Raw genomic sequence first — 22,534 nt, 5'->3', positions numbered from 1 at the left:
GCCTGATCCCCAGTAGGGGGTGTGCAGGAGGCAGCCAATCAATGATTCTCTATCATCGATGTTTCTGTCTCCCTTCCTCTCTGAAATTAATAAAAATATATTAAAAGAAAAGCAATGGAAAAAATATCCTCAGGTGAGGATTAACAAAACAAAACAAAAACACATAGAGTTACAATATGACTAAGTAATTTCACTCCTCGGTATCCAAGATAGATAAAACCATATGACCCCACATAGACTTGTACATGCATGTTCATAACAGTTACTCATAATAGCCAAATGTGAAACCAACCCAAATGTTTTCGGCTGATGAATGGATAAATAAAATATGGTATATTCATAGCAATGGGATATTTATTATTCAATGATAAAAAGAAACAAAATACTGATGCATGCTACAACATGGGTGAATCTCAAAAATATACTGAGTATAACAAGCCAGATACAAAAGACCAGACATATGATTATATATATGAAATATCCAGAATAGGAAATCTGTAAAGACAGGAAGATTAGTGGTTGCTTGGAGCTGAGCACAGAAATGGGCTGTGACTACAAGTGGGCATGAGGTTTCTTGTTGGAGTGATGGAAATGTTCTAATTAGATCATGATGATGGTTGCAGAGCTGTAAATATACAAAGTCATTGAACTGTACACTTAAAATGGGTGAAATTTCTTGTTATTATATCTCAATAAAGCTGTTTAAAAAAACACTTGAAGCAAATATGACAAAATATTAAGATGTCAATTCTGGCTGGTTGGAATGTAGGTTTTTGCTTTATATTCTATTTACCCTTGGTTTTAATGTTTAAGATACCATAAATTCCTGAGCCCCAATTTCAAGTCAGATAGATACGTAAATTTAGAGTCTTTTTATTATACGCTTACCTTCAGACACTGACAGTTGCACACATCCCCAAAGCAATGAATGATCCCTTGTCAGAGCACTCTCAGTGGGGTCTACCTGTCTCATTCACAGCAAATGCAGCTCTTTAGTGCCTGGCTCTTCAACATACGCCAAGAATGACTGGACATGAGGAAGGCATTTTACATGAAAGAAAGAAAACATCCTGGAAGGGTGAATTCAGAGGAAGCACACAATATAGAGAGCAAATGAAGCTTTTTTAAAAATCTGTATAATACTTCTAGAGAAAATCTGTGGCCCTGGAAAGTATTAGAAATGTATAATAAAAGGAATATTCAGAGAATAGAAGAGAAATGTGGACATGAAAAATAGTTGCTAAAAGGTTTGGAATATAAAATATAACAAAATAACAAAGAGAAAATGAGATGATCAGTCCAAGTAGTTTAATATTCAACCATAGAGACTGAAAATATAGTGGGAAGGAATCTATTAAAGAAATGATAAGAGAAAATTTCACTGTAACGAAGAATATGAGTTTCTACATCTGAAGGTCTAGCATAATAGTTGACAAAAAAAGATTTACCAATCATATCGTAATGAAATATCAGAAAATAAGCCTCAAAAGAATATCCTAAAAGTGTCCAGAGAGTAACAACAGGTTGCACAAAATCCATCAGAAAACAAATTGCTCGAGAGAGAACACACATAAAACAAATTGGTTTTAGGTTTCTAGAAGTTAGAATTCAATGGAACAGTGTCTTCAGGATCCTGAAGGAAAAGCATAAGGGTAGAACAAAGACATTTTCAGACATGCAAGTTCTGGTAGACAGTTATATTTGTGATCAACCAATAACTTTAGACTTTCCTTTTTCTGTTTGGGGAAATACCCACATTAGGAAACCCTGCCTCGCCTGAGTTGAAGCCAGAATTCAATGTATCCAGCATCTAGGCTCTTTCAATCAGATACTTCCTGGGTAAGACCTCAATTTGAAGAAATTGAGGGAGTAAATTTTACACAGGATCAACGCCTGGAGGAGGGTGATGAGAGAGCTTTCAGAGGCAGCAGTGGCATAGGTTCTAGTTAGTGATGGCCCTTGCTCAGGATCTTTGATGCCTTGGACCAGAGGAGGTATTTGAATACCTTAATACAGTATATAGATTTTTTGATAATTTGGGTATTGTTTCTGGATGCACAGTCTTCAAACCCTATTTTCTGGTCCTGTAGATTCTGTGAGCTACTTAATAATCTCTAATGAAGCTTCCAAGGATGCTCCTGGTGGGTAAGCTCCACTAACACAAAGGAAAGAAGACTGAGATGGGGGAACCAGGAAATATAACAGAGAGAGGAAAAGGGGATCCCCAAGGTCACAGTGAATAGAAACCCCAGGATGCAGGCTGGGCAAAGATTAACCAGTCCAAAATCAAGTAAGCATATGGAAGGCTTCAGGAAGAATAGTTCTTGAAAAAGAAATCTGATTTAGCAACGGATATGCTTTATTTTTTAAATTGATTTGAGAGAGAGAGGGTAAGGGAAAGAGACATATTTATACATTCATTGGTTTATTTTTGTATGTGTCCTGACCAGAGATTGAATCTGCAACCTTAGAGTATCTGGGCTACCCAACTGAGCTACCCAGCTAGGACTGATATGGTTTATGTATTTAGAAGAGATTTTCACTACTAGAAATGAATTTGGGATGAATTAACATGTATAAAACCAAGCAAGTGAAATAATGAGACAAATATTAACTAGGATAAATGAAACTTGATACATGAAAGGAATTGTAGCCCTAGCTGATTTGGCTCAGTGGATAGAGCGTTGGCCTGCGGACTGAAAGTTTCTAGGTTCGATTCCGGTCAAGGGCATACATGCCAGGGTTGCAGGCTTGATCTCCAGTAGGGGGTGTGCAGGAGGCAGCAGATCAGTGATTCTCTCTCATCATTGATGTTTCTATCTCTCCCTATCCCTCTTCCTCTCAGAAAACAATAAAATATTTTTTTAAAAAGAAAGGCAGTATAATCATAGTAAACTACATGACTCAGCTGTGACTAATTTTATATGGTATAGCTATATGAGAGGATGGGTATGTGTGTTCGGATGGACCATAAGAGAACTAAATCCATGTGTTATATAGTATGAGTGTCCACAATGTCTAAAACTGAAAAGTCTAGAAATATTGGGAGGGAAAAAGCAGAAGAAACAGCTAAAATACATGAGTGATTGCCTTTGAGGAGTGCAAATGAGGGAGAGGAAGTAAGTTGATCAGTGTTCTTTTTTAAAAAATATATATTTTATTGATTTTTATAGGGAGGAAGGGAGAGGGATAGAGAGCTAGAAACGTCGATGAGAGAGAAACATCGACCAGCTGCCTCCTGCACACCCCCTACTGGGGATGTGCCCGCAACCAAGATACATGCCCTTGACCGGAATCGAACCTGGGACCTTCCAGTCCGCAGGCTGACGCTCTATCCACTGAGCCAAACCGGTTTTGGCGAAATATAATTTTTTAAAAATAAATGTATTTAAAATGTTAGAATTTGCCTCAAAACTCAATAGAGTGGCTGTGTCTTGGAAGTATGGGATTCAAGAAGACTTCTGGCTCCTGCCCCTCTAGCTGCCAGTTACCACTGTGACTGCCACAGTATCCACGAAACAGGAAAACTGCTGACTTAAAGGCCAAGTCCCAATCTTTGACATGATTTAACCTATGCTGTTCATGCTTGGCACTTCTCTGTGTCTCTCTCCTCTATGTCCACATTCTTGGATGTTCCCAAATAAGAAGTTCACACCAAATATTGGCATTTGAGGCACAAAGGTTACAGTAAAATTCACCTTTTTAATCTTCTCTTTTCCATGTGTTTTATCAAAAAGGAAATGTTGAAGCTTGTGGGGCAGAAACATGCAGATATCTTGGAGAGAGAAACAAGCACATCTTATGGAGGGGATTTATTACTTTAGACAAGTGCCCATCAGAGGTGAACACTAGCTGTCAAGTAAGGCATTCTGGAGAGCTCCCACCTCAATAGTTTGTATTGGAACCCAATAAATGGCTCAGGCAAATTGTGCTCATGGACTGTGGAGGACAGAATCCACATAGTCCATGAGCACTACTTGCTTGAGCCCCCTCCAGGGTTGGTAGGGAAGGATACCTCATGTAGAAGATTAATCTGGAAGGCAGGGGTTATAACTTAAAAGAAAAAGAGAAGAACTCTGGCTTGGTGGCTCAGTTGGTTAGGTGTCATCCTGTACACCGAAAGGTTGCAGGTTAGATTCCTGGTCAGGGCACGTGCCCAGGTTTCAGGCTCAGTACCTGATAGGGGTGTACAGGAGGCAGCTGATCGATGTTTCACTCTCACATTAATGTCTCTCTCACCCCATTCCTTCCTCTCTCTAAAAATCAATACAAATATAAATTTTTTTTAAAGGAAAAGAAGTGAGGGAGGAAAAGCATAGAGTCAGAGAAAATGACTGGAATTCTTTTACTGGAGCCAAGTGTTTGTGTAAGGAACTCTTGAGAGATAAGTTTGAGAAAACAAAAAGAGATAAAGATGTGGTTTAAACACAGTCATTCACTGTTTCCAAACTCCACTGAAGTGACAGGAACAGGATTTTTGTTTTAAGAAATTTGAAAACATGATTTACCAAACCCTGAAAAGGTGAATCCTAAATTGGCAGCAAGGAAAGCCAAGAAGCTACACAACGGTCCGTACAGAACCCCAAAGGCTTAGGATTTCATAGCACCATGTACCTCTGGATGTGGCAGATAAAACGAGGCTAGGGAGGATCTGTTTCAACAAATCCTTTCAAGTCTAAGAGGTTGGAGCCTCAGATGCCCTCCCTTCCTTTGGGCAGCAGAGCAAACTGCTCCTCTCACCCTGGCAGAAGACTAAGCTTCATGGTCTATGGACTGGGAATTTCCAGGCACCATTGAGAATGTGGTTGTCATGGGGAAAACAAGTTGATTTAGTGAATCTCACAAGCTGGATTGGATACTGGAAATTTCGGGACCCATTTTCCACGGGAAGCCAGGCCTGTCCCCTCCAGGAAGAAGACTGGAAGATCCTTCGCTGTTGAACAAAGGTTCAACCAGAAAACAGCCCAGCCAGATCACCATGCAGGGAAGCATCATCAATAAACCCTTCTGCTCGCCCTGAGCTTCTAGTCAGTTTTTTGTGCTATGCTTTTATATTCGAGCCAACTACTAAGGATTATCAGACATTTGAGAAAATTTTTAAACTTGAAAGGTAGACCAAAACAAACAAAAAAAGAATAAAAAATTTGGAAGAAACAGACCATACAGCCTGGCTGGCATGGCTCAGTGGTTGAATGTCGACCTATGAACTAGGAGGCCACCGTTTGATTCCTGATCAGGGCACATGCCCAGGTTGCAGGCTCGATCCCCAGTGTGAAGTGTGCAGGAGGCAACAGATCAATGATTCTCTCTTATTATTGACTAGAGGCCTGGTGCACAAAATTCATGCACTCAGGGGAGTCCCTCAGCCCCACCTACACCCCTTTTGCAGTCCAGGAGCAGTCAGACATCCTTAGTGCTGCCACGGATGGACGGGGGAGAGGCTCCCGCCACTGCCGCTGCACTCGCCAGCTGTGAGCCAGGCTTCTGGCTGAGCGGTGCTCCCCCTTTGGGAGCGCACTGAATACCAGGGGGCAGCTCCTGCATTGAGCGACTGCCCCCTGGTGGTCAGTGAGCATCATAGCGACTGGTCATTCTGCTGTTTGGTCAATTTGCATATTAGCTTTTTATTATATAGGATGTTTCTCTCTCTCTTTCTCCCTTCCTCTCTGAAATCAATAAAAAATATATTTTAAAAAAAACCAAAAACAACAGACCATACATATATGGGGGGAAAATGAAATCTTTAAAAGCCATTGACATTTTTGTACTTTTAGAGAGACAGAAAAAAATGCTCCCAAAAAACAAGAACAGAACAATAAAAAAGAAGGGGAAAAAGGAAGTTACATATACACAAAAAGCTAAGGGAACAGAAATAACCCGTTGGAAATAAATATTTGGTAGACCCCTAACTGGTTTGACTCAGTGGATAGAGCATGGGCCTGCGGACTGAATGGTCCTAGGTTCGATTATAGACAAGGGCATGTACCTTGGTTGTGAGCACATCCCCAGTAGGGGGTGTGCAAGAGGCAGCTGATCGATGTTTCTCTCTCATAGATGTTTCTAACTCTCTATCCCTCTCCCTTCCTCTCTAAAAAATCAATAAAATATTTTTTAAAATTTGGTAGAATGAAAAAGAGAATAGTAGGCTTGAAAAATGACATTTTTCAGAAGCTAGAACATAGTGATAAAGGAATAGGAAATTGGGAGAAGAAAAGATACAAAAAATAGTGGTCCAATATCCAAATAACAGGAGTTAATGTATGGATGAAAAAGTAGAAGTCATCAAAGAAGTAAATAAAAAGTTTCCCTAAAACTAAAGAACCAAAATTTTGAGATTGAAAACATGTAAGAACACTGAGACAAAAGCCTTTATAAACTGAGGGTAGGAGAAAGAAAAATATACACCAAGCCTTATATAAAGATGTAGGAATCAGCCCTGACTGGTTTGACTCAGTAGATAGAGCATCTGCCTGGGGACTGAGGGATCCCGGGTTCGATTCCAGTCAAGGGCATGTACCTTGGTTTCGGGCACATCCCTAGTGGGGTGTGTGCAGGAGGCAGCTGATCGATGTTTCTAACTCTCTGTCCCTCTCCTTTCCTCTCTGTAAAAAATCAATAAGATATAAAAAAAAAAAAGACCTAGGAATCAAAATTACATTTTTCTCATTCCTCACTCCTTATCCATAAAACAGTAAAAAAATAAGTTAATAAAACAAAAACACCCAGTCAGAATTAAAGGTAAAATCAAACTCACAATTAAAGGTATAATTAACATAAAAGAAAAACTGTAAGATAATATTTATCTGCCTTTGGATGAGGAAGTAACTTTCTAAACATAAAGCCAAGAAGAATATTACAAAGGAAAAGAGATTCAATAACATTAAACATTGAAATACATGTCAGAACATTTTAAATAAAATTAAAGAAGTATAGCTCAGCCAGTGTGGCTCATTGGTTGAGCATTGACCCATGAACCAGCATGTCACGGTTCGATACCCAGTCAGGGCACATGCCCAGGTTGTGAGCTCCATCCCCATTGGGGACATGCAGGAGGCAGCTGATCAATGATGTTTCTCTCTCATCCATGTTTCTCTGTCTCACTTCCCCTCTCTAAAATTCAATAAAAACATTTAAAAAAAAATAGAGTTTAGGAGAAGCACGCCTGAGAGAGAAGACGGGGAAGGGGAAGGCGTGGGCATGATCCTAGGATGGAGAGGATCTTGGAGAAATTATTATTTAAATATATTTTTATTGATTTCAGAGAGGAAGGGAGAGAGAGATAGAAATATCAGTGATGAGATAGAATCATTGATTGGCTGCCTCCTGCACACCCCTCATTGGGGATCAAGCCCAGCAAACTGGGCATGTGCCCTGACCAGGAATCGAATTGTGATCTCCTGGTTCATAGATTGACGCTCAACCACTGAGCCACACCAGCCAGGCTTGGAGGAATTATTTTTAAAAGACATAGGAGAAAGACTTCCTAATTTCTAGAAATCTACCAAGTTTATGAAATCAGATGTTTTTATAATCACTCTGATATTAAGAACACACTTTTCAATTGTCAGAACTGTCAGGTTTCTTTAGACGAATTCTGGTGGTTGTGGATACTATGGATAAGAATAAAATGGAAGCTCTAGGGATTTGGTTCAGTGGACAGAGCTTTGGTCCGAAGACTGAAGGGTCCCAGGTTGGATTCTGATCAAGAGCACATACCTCAGTTGCAGGTTCCCCAGCCCTAGTCCAGGGGTATGCAGGAGGCAACCAATCAATGGGTCTCTCTCACATCCATGTTTCTGTCTCTTGTGGAGCCCTAGTTGGTTTGGCTCAGTGGATAGAGCACCGGCCTGCAAACTGTTCAAGGGCTCATGCCCGGGTTGAGGGGTAGATCCCCAGTAGGGCCTCTGCAGAAGGTGGACGATCAATGATTCTCTCTTATTATTGATGTTTCTCTCTTCCTTCCTTTCTGAAGTCAATAAAAATATATTTTAAAAATAAATACTTGATGCTGGTCTCAAATTTAAAAAAATCAATGGAAAAATATCCTCAGGTGAGGATTAACCAAAACAAACAAACAAAAAACAACCCTAAAATGGAAGAGTATCTGAAATGCAAGGGTATTTAGTCTCCACTGGTACCTGGGGCTCCAGTTGAAAGTGAAACCAGACAACCAATGGGTCTGGGCTGCCTGTCACTACTTGAGCCAATAAGAGACAGGGTTTGCGGGGGAGGGGAGAGGAGAAGAGACAGGGTTGAATTATGGTTTATTCCAATAATGCCTACAGTTTGGGAAAACAGCAGGCCACCCCCGAAAATCTGCTCCACCCCACTCCTCCCTAAGCCAGATGCTATATTGGGTAGAAGGACAAAGATTACATGGGGAAGTAGACAAAAGGAATAAGAATAGGTACATAAACAATAAAAATGGGTATTACAGGCATGGGGAAGTAGGCGAAGGGGTAAAAATGGGTAAAATGATTACAGATTACAGGTAATGGGATTGAGGAGTTGCAAAGGGCGGTGCTTCGGGGACTTCATTGTTTGGCAAGAAGATTGTTAGTTTTTGCATGATAATAGGCAGTTCTGGGATGTGGAGAATGGACCGAATTTCCAGGTTAACTCCCAGGTCCCAGACTTACAACTCCCACCAAGATCAAAATATGCTTTCTTTAATCAGAACAAAACAATGTTTGCAGAGCATGATTAATATTTCTTATAACTGTAGCTAGTCTCCACTATTCTATTTCTCCCTCCCACCCCTAACAAAAGAAGCAGAAGGCAGTCTCACAGTAAAAGCAACCATTTGAGACCAAGTCTCAAAGAGAAGTGACTGATTTGTGGGAAGTACTAAAGGGCATTGTCATTGTGCCTGGCCAGTTCTGAGCATAGAATAACACAAAATCAGAGTATTTCCTTTGAGGCCCAATATCTGAAGAATTATGTAATGCCTCATTCTTTCTAGGATCCTTAGAAATGTAGAAAGGAAATAGTTTATAAAAAAAAAACACCCCACAAACTTAATGCTTATTTTAATTGTATATTAATAATTCGGTAAGAAATGAGGGCTTGTGTGATATTCATAGTCAGCATGTTATTATTTTTCTTTTCTAAAAATATATTTTTATTGATTTCAGAGAGGAAAGGAGAAGAGAGAGATAGAAACATCAATGATAAGAATCATTGAGTGGCCACCTTCTGCATGTCCCGCATTGGAGATCGAGCCCACAACCTGGGCATGTACCCTTATTGGGGATCGAACCATGACCTGGTTCACAGGCTGATGCTCAACCACTGAGCCATGCTGGCTGGGCAGCATGTTATTATTTCTTAGGGGAAAGGCCCTTACTTGGTTTGTAAGTTTCTCATATCTAGCTCCCCTAAACTGTTTCACTTTTCTTTTTTTCATTTCTTCAGATCAAGTTTTCAGATAGAAAGAATGAAATATTTGATTATGTATTCCAGAAAAAAACACATAAAGAATTTATAGTAAAATCATTGTAGAATTGTTTATATGTCCCAGGCATGAAACAGCTCGGGCCACCGTCATAGGCCTCAAGCTAGGATGAACTGAGGATTGTACTTCTGCTTTGCCCTGACTGATGTAAGAGCAACCTCACCAATCAGGTGTCTCCTTGACATTGCCAGGGGGTTGTAGAAGAATATCTTAGATTAAAAAAAAGAAAACAGAATGAGATAAAAGACTATCACGTGACACTGGTAATCTTGTCACTTGTAGAACTTAAAGGTCTAGTTTGGGTGGTGACAGCTGTAGAGTAGGAGAGGAAGGCAAGCTGGATCCTTGGACTCTTCGGTAAGGAAGGTAAGGAGAGCGTGGGATGCCTCTCGGGGTGTATAGATGAGGAAATGGGTTTGTGAATGTAAACTGTTGTCATTTATGTTTCAACATGTTTGGTATTGAAAGGGAGGTGAGAGAAGACAGTAGTTTAAATCAGGAAAGATGCCTAAACCGGTTTGGCTCTGTGGATAGAGAGTCGGCCTGGTGACTGAGGGGTCCCGGGTTCGATTCCAGTCAAGGGCATGTACCTTGGTTGCGGGCACATCCCCATTTGCGGGTGTGCAGGAGGCAGCTGGTCGGTGTTTCTCTCTCATCGATGTTTCTAGCTCTCTGTCCCTCTCCCTCTCTGTGAAAAATCAATAAAATATATATAAAAAAATAAATCAGGAAAGAGACTGAAGACTAATGATTTAAGAGAGACAAAGAGGATAGTGATTATTTAATTGACCTCAATCCTTGAACAATATAAGGTGTTGATTTAATGAGTTTAACTGGAGACCTCAGCCCTGGAGAGGAGGAGTACCTCTTCAGAGAGGAGAGCAGGATGAAAGATGGGATGTAACCATAGGGGAGAGGAGGCTACAGTGTGTGATAAATTGTTTCCTTGTTTCCCTTCCTTCCTTCCTTCCTTCCTTCCTTCCTTCCTTCCTTCCTTCCTTCCTTCCTTCCTTCCTTCCTCCCTTCCTTCCCTCCCTTCCCTTCCTTCCCTTCCTTCCCTTCCTTCCCTTCCTTCGTTGAGGGTACTATAGATGTCTTCTTTTTTTTTTCCCCCATTGCACCTCTTCACCTGGTTCTTGCCCCGCCCCAGGCCTCCAGCCCTGTTGTCTGTGTCCACAGGCAATGCATATAAATTCTTTGGTTAATCTCTTCCCACACCTCCTCCTCCTCCTTTCCCTCTGAGATTCCTTGCCTCTGGTTCTTTTTTATTTATCTGTTTATTTTGTTCATTAGATTCCACACATATAAGTGAGATAATGTGATTCTTGTCTTTCTCTGTCTTATTTCACTTAACTTAATAATCTCCAGGTCCCTCCGTACTGTCTCAAAAAGTAAGAGATCTTTTTTTTTTTTTTTTTTTTAATATACACTCATCTACTGATGGGGACTTGGGCTGTTTCCAGATATTAGCTATTGTAAATAACGCTGCTGTGAACATAGGGGTGCATATATTCTTCTTGATTGGTGTTTTGGGATTCTTAGGATATATTCCTAGAAGTGGGATCACTGGGTCAAATGGCAGTTCCATTTGTAATTTTTTGAGGAAACTCCACATTATTTTCTATCGTGGCTGCACCAGTCTACATTCCTATGAGCAGTGCACTAAGGTTTCCTTTTCTCCACATAACAATTTTTGGAGTGCACACTTTATAAAGTACAAAGACTCCTCAGAAAAATACAATGATGAACAAGACATAGACCATTCCTTCAAAATACTTTTAAAAAAAAATCGATTTCAGAGGAAAGGAGAGGGAGACAGAGATAGAAACATCAGTGATGAGAGAGAATCATAGATCTCTTGCCTCTTGCACACCCCTCACTGGGGATCAAGCCCATAACCTGAGCATGTGCTCTGACCGGGAATCGAACTATGACCTCCTGGTTCATAGGTCAACCTTCAACCATTAAGCCACACCAGCTGGGCTCAAAATACTTTTATATGGAAGATGAGACAAGTACAGAGATAACTCTAGGAGAATGCGAACACAAATTAATGAGCTTAATATACATTTTTCTACACCTCACTTTCTTCCTCCATGAAGGAGATAATGATAGTCTGAACTTCATTGACTAGTTATAAGGTTTGAATGAGATACTGTATAGAAGTGTTTATTAAAGGGCCTGGCAAAGATTAAGTGCTAAATAAAGGTGATTCTAGCTGTTCACATTATATAAGGTAAAAATGGTAAGTGCTAAGAGAACTAGAGGAGATGAAGAAGAGATGGTATTTTGTTGAGGCAATAAAAGAAGATAAGGGATCAAATCAAGTTCATTTAAGAAGGGGTAGAATGTAAGGACTAAGAAGGAAGAGAAATTTGGAAAGGAGAATGTGAGAAGAGGGAAACAGTTGTCTGGGAAGGCCAGGGGCCCTGTACTTGAGGATAAGGCTGGGGACCTTGGGTCATTCCTCCAGCAATGGGAAGGAAGCCATTATTCCCGTGGGAAGCTGAGCATGAGCACTTCCCATCCAACTTGTCAGGGCTCTGGGCTAGCCCATTGTTCAGGCATTCTGGGGCGGACACCTAGAGTCATTTTTGTACAATGCTGCTCCTTCATAATAATTCATCCCTGAGTGCTCATCAGGTGTATCTGGACTGGAGAGAGAGTGTTGTTATTTCCACCCAATTTTTAGAATCTAAATTAATTGAATTTGTCATGCTCCCTCAAGGATGAACCAGATTGTCATCCACTTCCCCTCCACCACCCCCATTTATTAGCAGTAAGTTCTATAGAGACCTAGAGATTGTTTAACCAGTTGTAACCCTCCGTTCATCCTTTGACGTTAAAATTGAAAAAGGAGAGGAGTGTAGTGTCCTCCTTATCTCACCCTCTGCAGATTCATTGGTGCAGGAAGGTCCAAGTAGGGCAGAGGTGCCAAGAGTCACTGCTCTCATTCCAAGACCCCTGCCATTAGCATTCAGGTCAGCCCACAAACATCGGATTGGAACACTCTTAAAAGCCATAAAAGCAGGTCGTTACAGAGAGCAAGCACTTCCTTGACTATTTCTGCCCGCTGACCCCAGACCCAAAGGAAAAAGGATTTATGTTTGGTCAAAGAAGCCAAATTGTAGTGGCCTCCCTAGGTATGGGGGTAGTGGAGGATTGGGACTTAGCCCCGAATTTTTTTGTCTACATGGATCTCTGGCGCCAAGATTCTAGGGGACCATGGAGATGTGGGGGTTTTCTATTACTTTGAGCAGTGGCAGGTTTCCTATTACTTTGAGCAGGCAAGCTAATATTTGTAGTCTTGATGGGAGATTGCAGGGTGAAGAAGATGAAATGCCTTGATTTCTAAAGGGACGGGGTTACCCCTTCCTGGGAGCTCCTCACCATGGTCCTTGGCAGCCCTGAATGCTAATAGTGTTTTGTGTCCTGACAGTTATTCGAGCGGCACTGCACTACCTTTCCTCCATTCTGGCAGCTTTACCAGAGAAATCTTTGTGTTCCTAAGTGGGCTCTGAAATGTGTAGACCCCCAAAACTTGGATTTGTTCATGGTTTCTGGCAAACTTTGGGGAATTTATTCAGAGCCAGTAACTCAGACATTTCCAATAAGTTTATAGGGCGAATTCAAGTGGATTCAGAATATCTAGAAAGTCTCCTCTGATTTCCTGCACCAACTGAAGATAGGAGTAGGTATGTCTGAGCTCCTGACTGGTGAGGCTAAGTGATTTTACTTGTACTAGGGAGCTGGGCATTAACCCCTCCAAGTTCTTAGCGACTCTCCCAGTCACTCACTGTAGCTGTGAATGAAGCTGTTTGTTTGCGCTTATAAATTGTTTTTTAAAAATTATTTTTTATTTAAAAATATTATTTAAAAAATAAAAAAAATAATTTCAGACTTGTTGAGGGATGGCAGTCCTTTCTCTCCTATATTTTCTTTGTAAGAAATCTCAAAGAAAAAAATTAGATAAAACACCCATGTTTTGTGAGCCGATAACACTGAAAAGTAAGTGGTTTACTAGAACAAGGGAGGGTGGTTCAGTTGGAAGAGAAGCTTATATAGTTGTTTGGGTTACAATAAGATTAGGGTGGGGCTGACCTGATTAGATTTTCGAAGAGTCACTCATAAGGGCTCTGATTATCAATACATGTTTTATTAGGAGACGTTTTCTTGAGAGAAAACAAGGCCATCAGAGGAGATCTTTCCGAGAAGGTGATATCTGAGCTGAGGCTAAGGAGGTCAGAGAGTTGCCTGTGTGCAAAGACCATCAGGCAGAATACCGGGCTTATTTGAGACACAGGAAGATGGTTGGAACTGAGAGGGCAAGGGGTGGAGTAGGAAGAGGTAGTCACAAGGTAATGGTGGACCAGATCATGTAAAGACTTCAAGGACATTCGAAGGATTCTAACTAGATGGAGGAGGTGTTCTGGAAGTTTTAGAGGGGAAGGTGAAATAGAATATTTGGAGAATGGAAAACCTTAGAAATTGGGAGAGTATAAGAGGATTAGCAAACAAGTATTAAGGGACCACTTGAAATTGCTAATGAAATAGTTTGCTGATGTATCTTTGTTTTTAACTTTAATGAGAATATTTCTTTTGTTTTACTATTAAGTATGATACTTGCCCCTGGCCGATTGCTCAGTGATTAAAGCCTGGCCCCCCTCCTCCTCCACTCACTCCAAAGGGTGGTGGGTTCAATTCCAGGTCAAGAGCATGTACCTTGTTTGCGGTTGCAGGCTTGATTCCCAGGCTTGGTTGGGGTGCATGCGGGAATCAACCAATTGATGTGTCTGTCTCTCATTCTCCCCACCTCCCTTCCACTCTATCTAAAAGCAATGGAAAAATATCGTTGGGTAGGATTAAAATAAAGAATGTTAACTTATTTATTTTTTTCTTAAAATATGTTGTTGTTGATTTTTAGATAGGAGAGGGAGAGAGAGAGAGATAGAAGCATTGATTGCCCACCACTGAGGATCCTGTGCCCTGACGGGGAATCAAATAAGTGATCCCTTGGTGCTTGGGACAATGCTCAATCCACTGAGTCACAGGAGCCAACGCTATTTATGTATGTACGTATGTATGTGTGTATGTTTAAATCCTCACCTGGGGATATTTTTCCATTGATTTTTAGAGAGAGTGGAAGAGAAAAGGAAAGAAAGAGAGAAACACACCGATTGGTTGCCTCCTGCACGAACCCCAATCAGGGCCCTAGCCAGGGAGGAGCCTGCAACCGAGGTATGTACCTTTGACCAGAATTGAACCCGGGATCCTTTGGTCCACATGCTCTATTCACTGAACCGAACCGGCTAGGGCCCGCTATTTATTTTTTACATGAAACCATGTACATTATAGAAGTCATTTTTCCTTTTTAATTAAACATTGGGTGACATCGATTAATAAAATTATATAGGTTTCAAGTGTACACTTCTATGATACATCGTCTGTAAATTGCATTGTGTAGTTTTTCTTAATGTTTTATAACTAGAGAATTTTAAACTCATGAATGGATGCTGAATTTCATCAAGTACTTTTTGGTACCTACAAGATGAAAATGTTCACTTCCTTCATGAACACTCTGAATTAGATTATTAGATTTTTGATATTGAATCATCCTTGCATTCCTAGGATACATCCTATTTGGTTATGTTGTAGTATTCCTTTAATATATTGGCATATTTGATTGGATAGTATTCTACTTAGCATGCTTTCGTTTACACTTACAAAAATGGCCTGTAGCATTATTTTCTGTTGTCCTTTTCTGATTTTGCTATCAGAGATAAGAATAACCTCCTCTGAGTAGCTCTCCCAACTTTCTGTACACTGAAAGAACTTGCATAATAAGACTTAACTGATTCTTTAAAATTTGTTAGACTCACCTATAAAATGATGTGAAAAATGAGTTTTTAGGGGTCATATTTTAAACCAGATTTTTATACTGGGTCATTCAAGGTTTCTGTTTTCCCTTGGGTTCATTTTGGATATATTTCCTCTCAAAAATTGTTCTGTTCTCTTTTCAAAATTTTGATGTCAAATTGCAAACATTATCCTTTGAGATTTTATTTTATTTTTTAAAATATGTTTTCATTGATTTCAGAGAGGAAGGGAAAGGGAGAGAGAGAGATAGAAACATCAATGATGAGAGACAATCATCCATTGGCTGTCTCCTGCACGCCTCCACTAGGGATCGAGCCTGCAAGCTGGGCATGTGCCCTTGACTGGAATCGAACCCAAGACCCCTCAGTCTGCAGACCAACACTATTCACTGAGCCAAACCAGCTAGGGCTATCATTTGAGATTTTAGAAATTCCCTACTATATTACTAGCTTAGTGTACTATTCAGTTCCTAGTATTGTTTATTTTTTACCTTCTTTCCTGTCTCCTGATCAGTTTTGCTCAGAATTGTTGCTTTTATTAGTCTCCTCAAAGAACATTTTTGTCATCATCATCTGTTTTGCATGTATTATCTTTCATTAATAACATCTTTCTTTTTGTTATTTCTATATTCTTCTTCCCTTCAATTGAATGTTTAGTTCATTTATGTTCAATCATGTGTCCTTTTACTTTTAATATAATGAAATATGTCTTTTACTGTTCTTGAATGCTTTTCACCCTAAACTCTATTTTTTAAAAATATGTATTTTTATTGATTTCAGAGAGGAAGGGAGAGGGAGAGATAGAAAGATCAGTGATGACAGAGAATCATTGATCAACTGCCTCCTTCACTCCCCCTACTGGGGATCAAGTTAACCCAGGCATGTGCCCTGACAGGGTATTGAACCCTCCTGGTTATTAAGTCAAGGTTCAACTCTGAGCAACACCAGCCGGGCCTAAACTCTATTTTTAAATAAACATATGTCAATTTATGAAAGTCATAATAGCTTGATGAATTATCACATTAGCTCTTCTGATGGCTGTCTAATGAACACTTAGGTTCAGAACAGAATATTAACATCACTCCAGAGAACCCTTTTAATCCCCAAAGGTAAGGGGGTCTCACAACCTCTTTCTTTCCCAAAGGTAATCACTCTGACTTCTAACATAGATTACCTTATTTTAAGAATGGATAATTTTGCTCATTATTATGCTTATAAAATTATTCCAAAATTTAAATGTAGTTTTTGTTTATCTTAATTGATACACTGGATTCCATTGTATGACTACACCACAATATATTTCCCCATTCTGCTGTGATGGACATTTGAGTTGTTCCTAGTATTTGGCTACTAGAAATAATGTAGTTATGAACATTCTTGAAAGTGACTTTCAGTGAACAGCTGGACACATTTCCTTGCATGTGATAACAGTTGGATCATAGCACTTGTATATGTTCTCTTTTACACAATGCATATGCTCAATTTTAATAGATACTGTCCAAATTGTTTTCCAAAGTGAATGTAATGATTTCCATTCTCTCTACTGAGATATAAAAATTCCAATTGTTCCACATCCATACCATCTCTTACATTGTAAAGTTATAAAATGGTAGCCTTTCTTGGAGTTTTCAATAATATCCCATGGTGGAATATTATTTGTAGTCCCCCAATAACTTCTTCTAAATATTAATTTTTAAACTTTCTGTATTTTTTTCTTTCAGGTTTTGCTTTAAAGACATCAGAAGACACTTGGTATACCACAGCCAGGACTTCATAATTCAATAGATCTCCAGAGGACAGCCAGCTGAGGAATATCACAGGAGTGGAGTCTCCTGGTGAATCAGCAGGCCTAATAAGCGTTACCATCTAGTCTGCATAAAAGTCATAATAGCTTGATGAATTATCACATAAGCTCCTCCTACCTCATAGATATTCAAATCCATTTTTGAAAAAGTAGCGTGTTCCAGCATCCTCAACTATCTAAGCTACTTAAAGTCTTTGTACTTTGCTTATTGATGGAAGCTATAAAGTCTAAGGCTAATTGTGCCCAGAATCCAAATTGTAACATAATGATATTTTATCCAACCAAAGAAGAGTTTGATGATTTCGATAAATATATTGCTTCCATAGAATCCCAAGGTGCTCACCGAGCTGGCCTGGCTAAGATCATTCCACCCAAGGAATGGAAAGCCAGACAGACCTACGATGATGTCAATGACCTCGTAATAACCACTCCCCTCCAGCAGGTGGCGTCTGGGCGAGCAGGTGTGTTCATTCAATACCACAAAAAGAAGAGGGCCATGACGGTGGGGGAGTATCGCCTGCTGGCCAACAGTGGACAATACCAGACTCCACCACACTTGGATTTTGAGGATCTGGAGCGGAAATACTGGAAAACGCGCCTGTACGATTCGCCCATATATGGCGCTGACATCAGTGGCACCTTGTTTGATGCCGACACTAAACAATGGAACCTTGGCCACCTGGGAACCATCCAGGACCTGCTGGAGCAGGAGTGTGGGGTGGTCATCGAAGGCGTCAACACCCCCTACCTGTACTTTGGCATGTGGAAGACCACCTTCGCCTGGCACACGGAGGACATGGACCTTTACAGCATCAACTACCTGCACTTCGGGGAGCCCAAGACGTGGTACGCGGTGCCCCCAGAACACGGCCAGCGCCTGGAGCGCCTGGCCAGGGAGCTTTTCCCGGGCAGCTCTCGGGGCTGCGAGGCCTTCCTGCGGCACAAGGTGGCCCTCATCTCGCCCAGTGTCCTCAAGGAGAACGGGGTCCCGTTCAGTCGCATCACCCAGGAGGCTGGAGAGTTCATGGTGACGTTTCCCTACGGCTACCACGCTGGCTTCAACCACGGCTTCAACTGTGCGGAGGCCATCAACTTTGCCACCCCGCGCTGGATCGACTATGGCAAAGTGGCCTCTCAGTGCAGCTGCGGGGAGGCCAGGGTGAGCTTTTCCATGGACGTGTTTGTGCGCATCCTGCAGCCCGAGCGCTATGAGCTGTGGAAGCGCGGGGAGGACCGGACTGCTGTGGACCACGTGGAGCCCACGGCGCCGGGCAGCCGGGAGCTGAGCGCCTGGAGGGAGGGCCGGGCGGCCTGGAGATCTGCGCTGGGCCTGAGGCACCTCCAGCCCCGTCGGGCCACGCACACCCCTCCATCAGTGGGCACGGGCCGTGGGTCCCGCCGCCACCGCAGCAGCCGGGCCCCTGTGCGCCAGCCATCCCTGCGCCCCTGGCCAGCCCCGGGTTCTGCCTCCGCCGCCCAGCCCGCGGCCTTCTCCTTGAAGTCCGACCCATCCTCACAGCCAACCTCCGGCACATCTGCCCAGGATCTCCAGCCAACTGGCACACGTGGTCGTGGTCGAGGTCGTGGTCGTGGACGTGGTCGTGGTCGTGGTCGAGGTAGCTATCCTCAGGAACAGGGGACTCAAGAGTCGATTGTTCAGGCCCCGGCTAAGAGGCGCCGCCTAGTGGGCGCAGTGCACACAGCTCCGGATCCTCAAGTCCAGCCTGTGCCTGAGGACAAACCCTCCATGGACAGCCCAGCACCGCTGGACCCAGCATCCTAAGGTGGCTTTTGGGTGCCGCTGTGCTCCCGTCCCCGAAACCCAGGGGACGCCTACCTTTGTTCTCCATGTTCTTTTGTGTGGAGATTCATCGAGCCTGGCCACATTTACATCTCAAGGCTGTGAGCAACTTTGTAAGTCACTGGTCTTGCATGAGAGTTCCCCGGTGTTGCCTCTGGACTGGCTGAGTCCCTGGTATTTAACAAGATCGCCATAGTTTATTCTTCCTCCCAGGCCCTGGAATGTCTTTGGACACTGCTAACTCCTGTGTGGCCAATTGAGCTTTCACCCACTGGACACCCCATGTCTATGTGCACCCTAAAGGTTCTGCTGAGTTTGCCAAAGACTGATCTACCCCAGACTCCCATCCTCTGGAACAGCTGTGGATGTTGCCCATCTTCAGAAGAATCCTGGGCTTTGGTTCCCCTCCAGTCTCCCTCCCTTTTCTTTCTTCCTTCCCCTGCCCCTCCACCCCGCTTTCCTGCTAAACCAGGCCCTTTTGACCAGTTAGGTCAGCAGAGGCTCAAAAATCAGTTATGATCTTTCTGAGTCATTGATATGTTTAAAATGCTGTCACCAGTATTTGTTCACAAATATATTAAAGGTAACTGATATCTGGCTTTTTTTTCCTAATATTGTTCATTCAACCAATTGAGGGTTTGAGGTTACTGTTTTCTGCACTTTTCCTACTAATTATATCAAAACATTTTAAGAAAAACATATTCTTATGGCCTAGTAAAATTGTGTGGAGTTGGTGAATGAAGTGGGGATGGTTGTTGGGTTCTGCTTGACCGCCTGGCTTGGGAATTGGATGTATAGACATTATCTTAAGGATGACTTGGTAGAAATCATTTGGCATTTGGCTGAGCAATAGAACCGAGTTGCTGGGAGAGATGAGCAAGCAGAGGACAAAAGTACCGTCATCCAAATTTTTTCTCTTCAAGTCTTCTTTTTCAAAGCTATATGTATGTATTTATTTTAATATTTCAATATATTGTTACTGATTTCAGAGAGGAAAGGAGAGGGAGAGAGAGAAACATCAATGATGAGAGAGAATCATTGATCAGCTATCTCCTGCACACTCCTAACAGAGGATCGAGCCCACAACCCAGGCATATGCCCTGATCAGGAATCAAACTGACCTCCTGGTTCATATGTAGATGCTTACCCACAGAGCCATTCCAGTCGGACTATATCTATATTTCATGTGGTTAATTCACTGGTTCATTTCAATAAACAAATCCATTAAATAAATTAACAAGACCATTTCAATTGGTAATATGTGGGGATGGGACGGTAGGGCAGAATTGGCAGGGGCTGGCATGGGTTCTGGTGATCAGGGAAAGCTTAGAGCAGGAGACCTTTCTGAGACCCAACTGACAAAAGGGATTGGTTTCCACTTAGAGAAAACAGAAAATGTAATAGCTCTAGTGTGGAATAGAAAGAAAGCTTGTTTGTATGAGTCATAGAACAGAAGAAGGAGAACCGTAGGACCTTGTGACTCATATTAGGTATTTGAATATTTTTCTTTTTAAAAATCATTAAGTATTTTTATTTATTTCAGAGAGAAAGGGGGAGGGAGAGACAGATAGAAACATCAATGATAAGAATCATTGATCGGCTGCCTCCTGCATGCCCCCCTACTGGGGATCGAGCCCACAACCCAGGTATGTGTCCTTGACCGGAACTGAACCCAGGGCCCTTCGGTCCGCAGGCCGATGCTCTATCCACTGAGCCAAACCAACTAGTGTGGTATTGGAATATTTTTCAACTTGAAATAAGGCAGTGGCAATTTAAAACAGCGCTTGACATGATGTGACATACATATTCAATCAGCATAGCTCTGTGGACAATGGGGGCAGAAGTATTTAGAATATCTAAGTGATACAAGGGAGAGTTGGTGGTTATTTTGACTTAAGCTTTACTAATGAAGATGCACAGAGTGGACAAACTCAGAATAAATTTTGGAAATTAAAAATGATAGTTTGGATACAAAAGGAAACATTTCAAAGAAGCAAATCACCTTTCCCCTGGGCCCAGCTCTCCCTTACAGAATTTCAGTAACCCTCAGGAATACGAAGCACCGAATAAAGTGAAGAGCAGTGAGTACCCTCCTGTGAAGCTAGTGAGTGTGTAATTGGTGAAAACTATTGAGAAACAGTAGCAAGATAAAATTTTGAACTCACATAACCTATGACCAAGAGATTAATGTGTAGGCACTAGTGCGGGGTACTCCAATAGATGTCTGGGAGAATGTCCACAGCAACTGAGTAAGAGGTCAGAAGAGGAAACAATGTGAAGGCCCATCGGCAGTAGAAACATTTATACAATTGAATGCAGCCCCCAAACAAAACAAAGCCAGTTATGTGTGTGACACGATGAAGGAAAAATACACACGAAAGGGTACATTAAAACATTCTCTCTTTTTTTTTTATATATAGATTTTTTACAGAGAGGAAGGGAGAGGGATAGAGAGTCAGAAACATGGATGAGACAGAAACATCGATCAGCTGCCTCCTGCACACCCCCCTACTGGGGATGTGCCCGCAACCAAGGTACATGCCCTTGACTGGAATCGAACCTGGTACCCTTCAGTCCCCATGCCGGCACTCTATCCACTGAGCCAAACTAGTTAGGGCAAAACATTCTCTTCTTTTTTTTTTTTTTTTTTTTTTTAAATATATTTTATTGATTTTTTATAGAGAGGAAGAGAGAGGGATAGACAGTTAGAAACATCGATGAGAGAGAAACATCCATCAGCTGCCTCTTGCACACCCCCTACTGGGGATGTGCCCGCAACCAACGTACATGCCCTTGACCAGAATCGAACCTGGGGCCCTTCAGTCCGCAGGCCGACGCTCTATCAACTGAGCCAAACCGGTTTCGGCTACATTCTCTTCTTAAAGGTTTATTTTTAAAGGTTTTATAAAGTTTTTTTAAAAAATGGTAACAGTTTTAATTTCATATTGTTTACTGAAATTAATATGCTAGCAATTCGGACAGGTTAATTGGAGAGGCGGATGAGGCAGTACTCCCGAAGGAGGAGCCTGAGTCAGGTACTAAGTGACTGGCAATATAGTATTTCTTGACCTGGGTGATGGTTCTACTTTGTTCCCTCTACGGTTATCAATAGATGTTAATAGTTCCTAATATGTGTAAGTTAAGCTGTACCACTATGCTTTGTGAACTTCTGTAAGCACATATTTTATAATTTTAAAAAATGTTAAAGAAACCTTTCTGCTTTAAAAAAATTATCATGTACTGGTTTATAGAATTGTTTGTTTTATATTGTGCTGTATCATTTTGTAGACTGTTTTAAAAAATAGATTATATTTCTAATTTTTTCATTCTCCTATTCTTCTTTGACACCTCTTATTTATTATTTTATTACACTTAGTGATACTTTATTTTTTTTTTAAAATGTATTTTATTGGTTTTTTACAGAGAGGAAGGGAGAGGGATAGAGAGTTAGAAACATCGATGAGCTGCTTCCTGCACACCCCCTACTGGGCATATGCCCGAAACCAAGGTACATGCCCTTGACCAGAATTGAACCTGGGACCTTTCAGTCCTCAGGCTGACGCTCTATCCACTGAGCCAAACCGGTTAGGGCTGATACT

At 41.6% G+C, this 22,534-nt stretch overlaps 1 protein-coding gene across 2 annotated transcripts in view; it reads left to right on the top strand.

The window, feature by feature from the left end:
• LOC114234323 (lysine-specific demethylase 4D-like) overlaps positions 1–19,526 on the top strand; it is a 34,402-nt gene extending 14,876 nt beyond the window's left edge. Inside the window, exons 3-4 of one of the 2 annotated variants that reach the window (XM_054725767.1) lie at positions 9,737–9,820; positions 17,052–19,526. In XM_054725767.1, coding sequence (XP_054581742.1) covers positions 17,346–18,917 — 1,572 coding nt within the window. In that variant the 5' untranslated portion in view covers positions 9,737–9,820; positions 17,052–17,345 and the 3' untranslated portion in view covers positions 18,918–19,526. The remainder of the gene's footprint in view (positions 1–9,736; positions 9,821–17,051) is intronic. The other variant, XM_054725766.1, reaches the window with a different exon arrangement.
• Positions 19,527–22,534: the final 3,008 nt, after the last annotated feature.

Source organism: Eptesicus fuscus, chromosome 13 (assembly GCF_027574615.1).
Source record: "Eptesicus fuscus isolate TK198812 chromosome 13, DD_ASM_mEF_20220401, whole genome shotgun sequence".
Lineage (NCBI taxonomy): Eukaryota > Metazoa > Chordata > Mammalia > Chiroptera > Vespertilionidae > Eptesicus > Eptesicus fuscus.
Note: the sequence above shows the minus strand (reverse complement) of the source record. Positions and strands in the feature narration are given on the sequence as shown.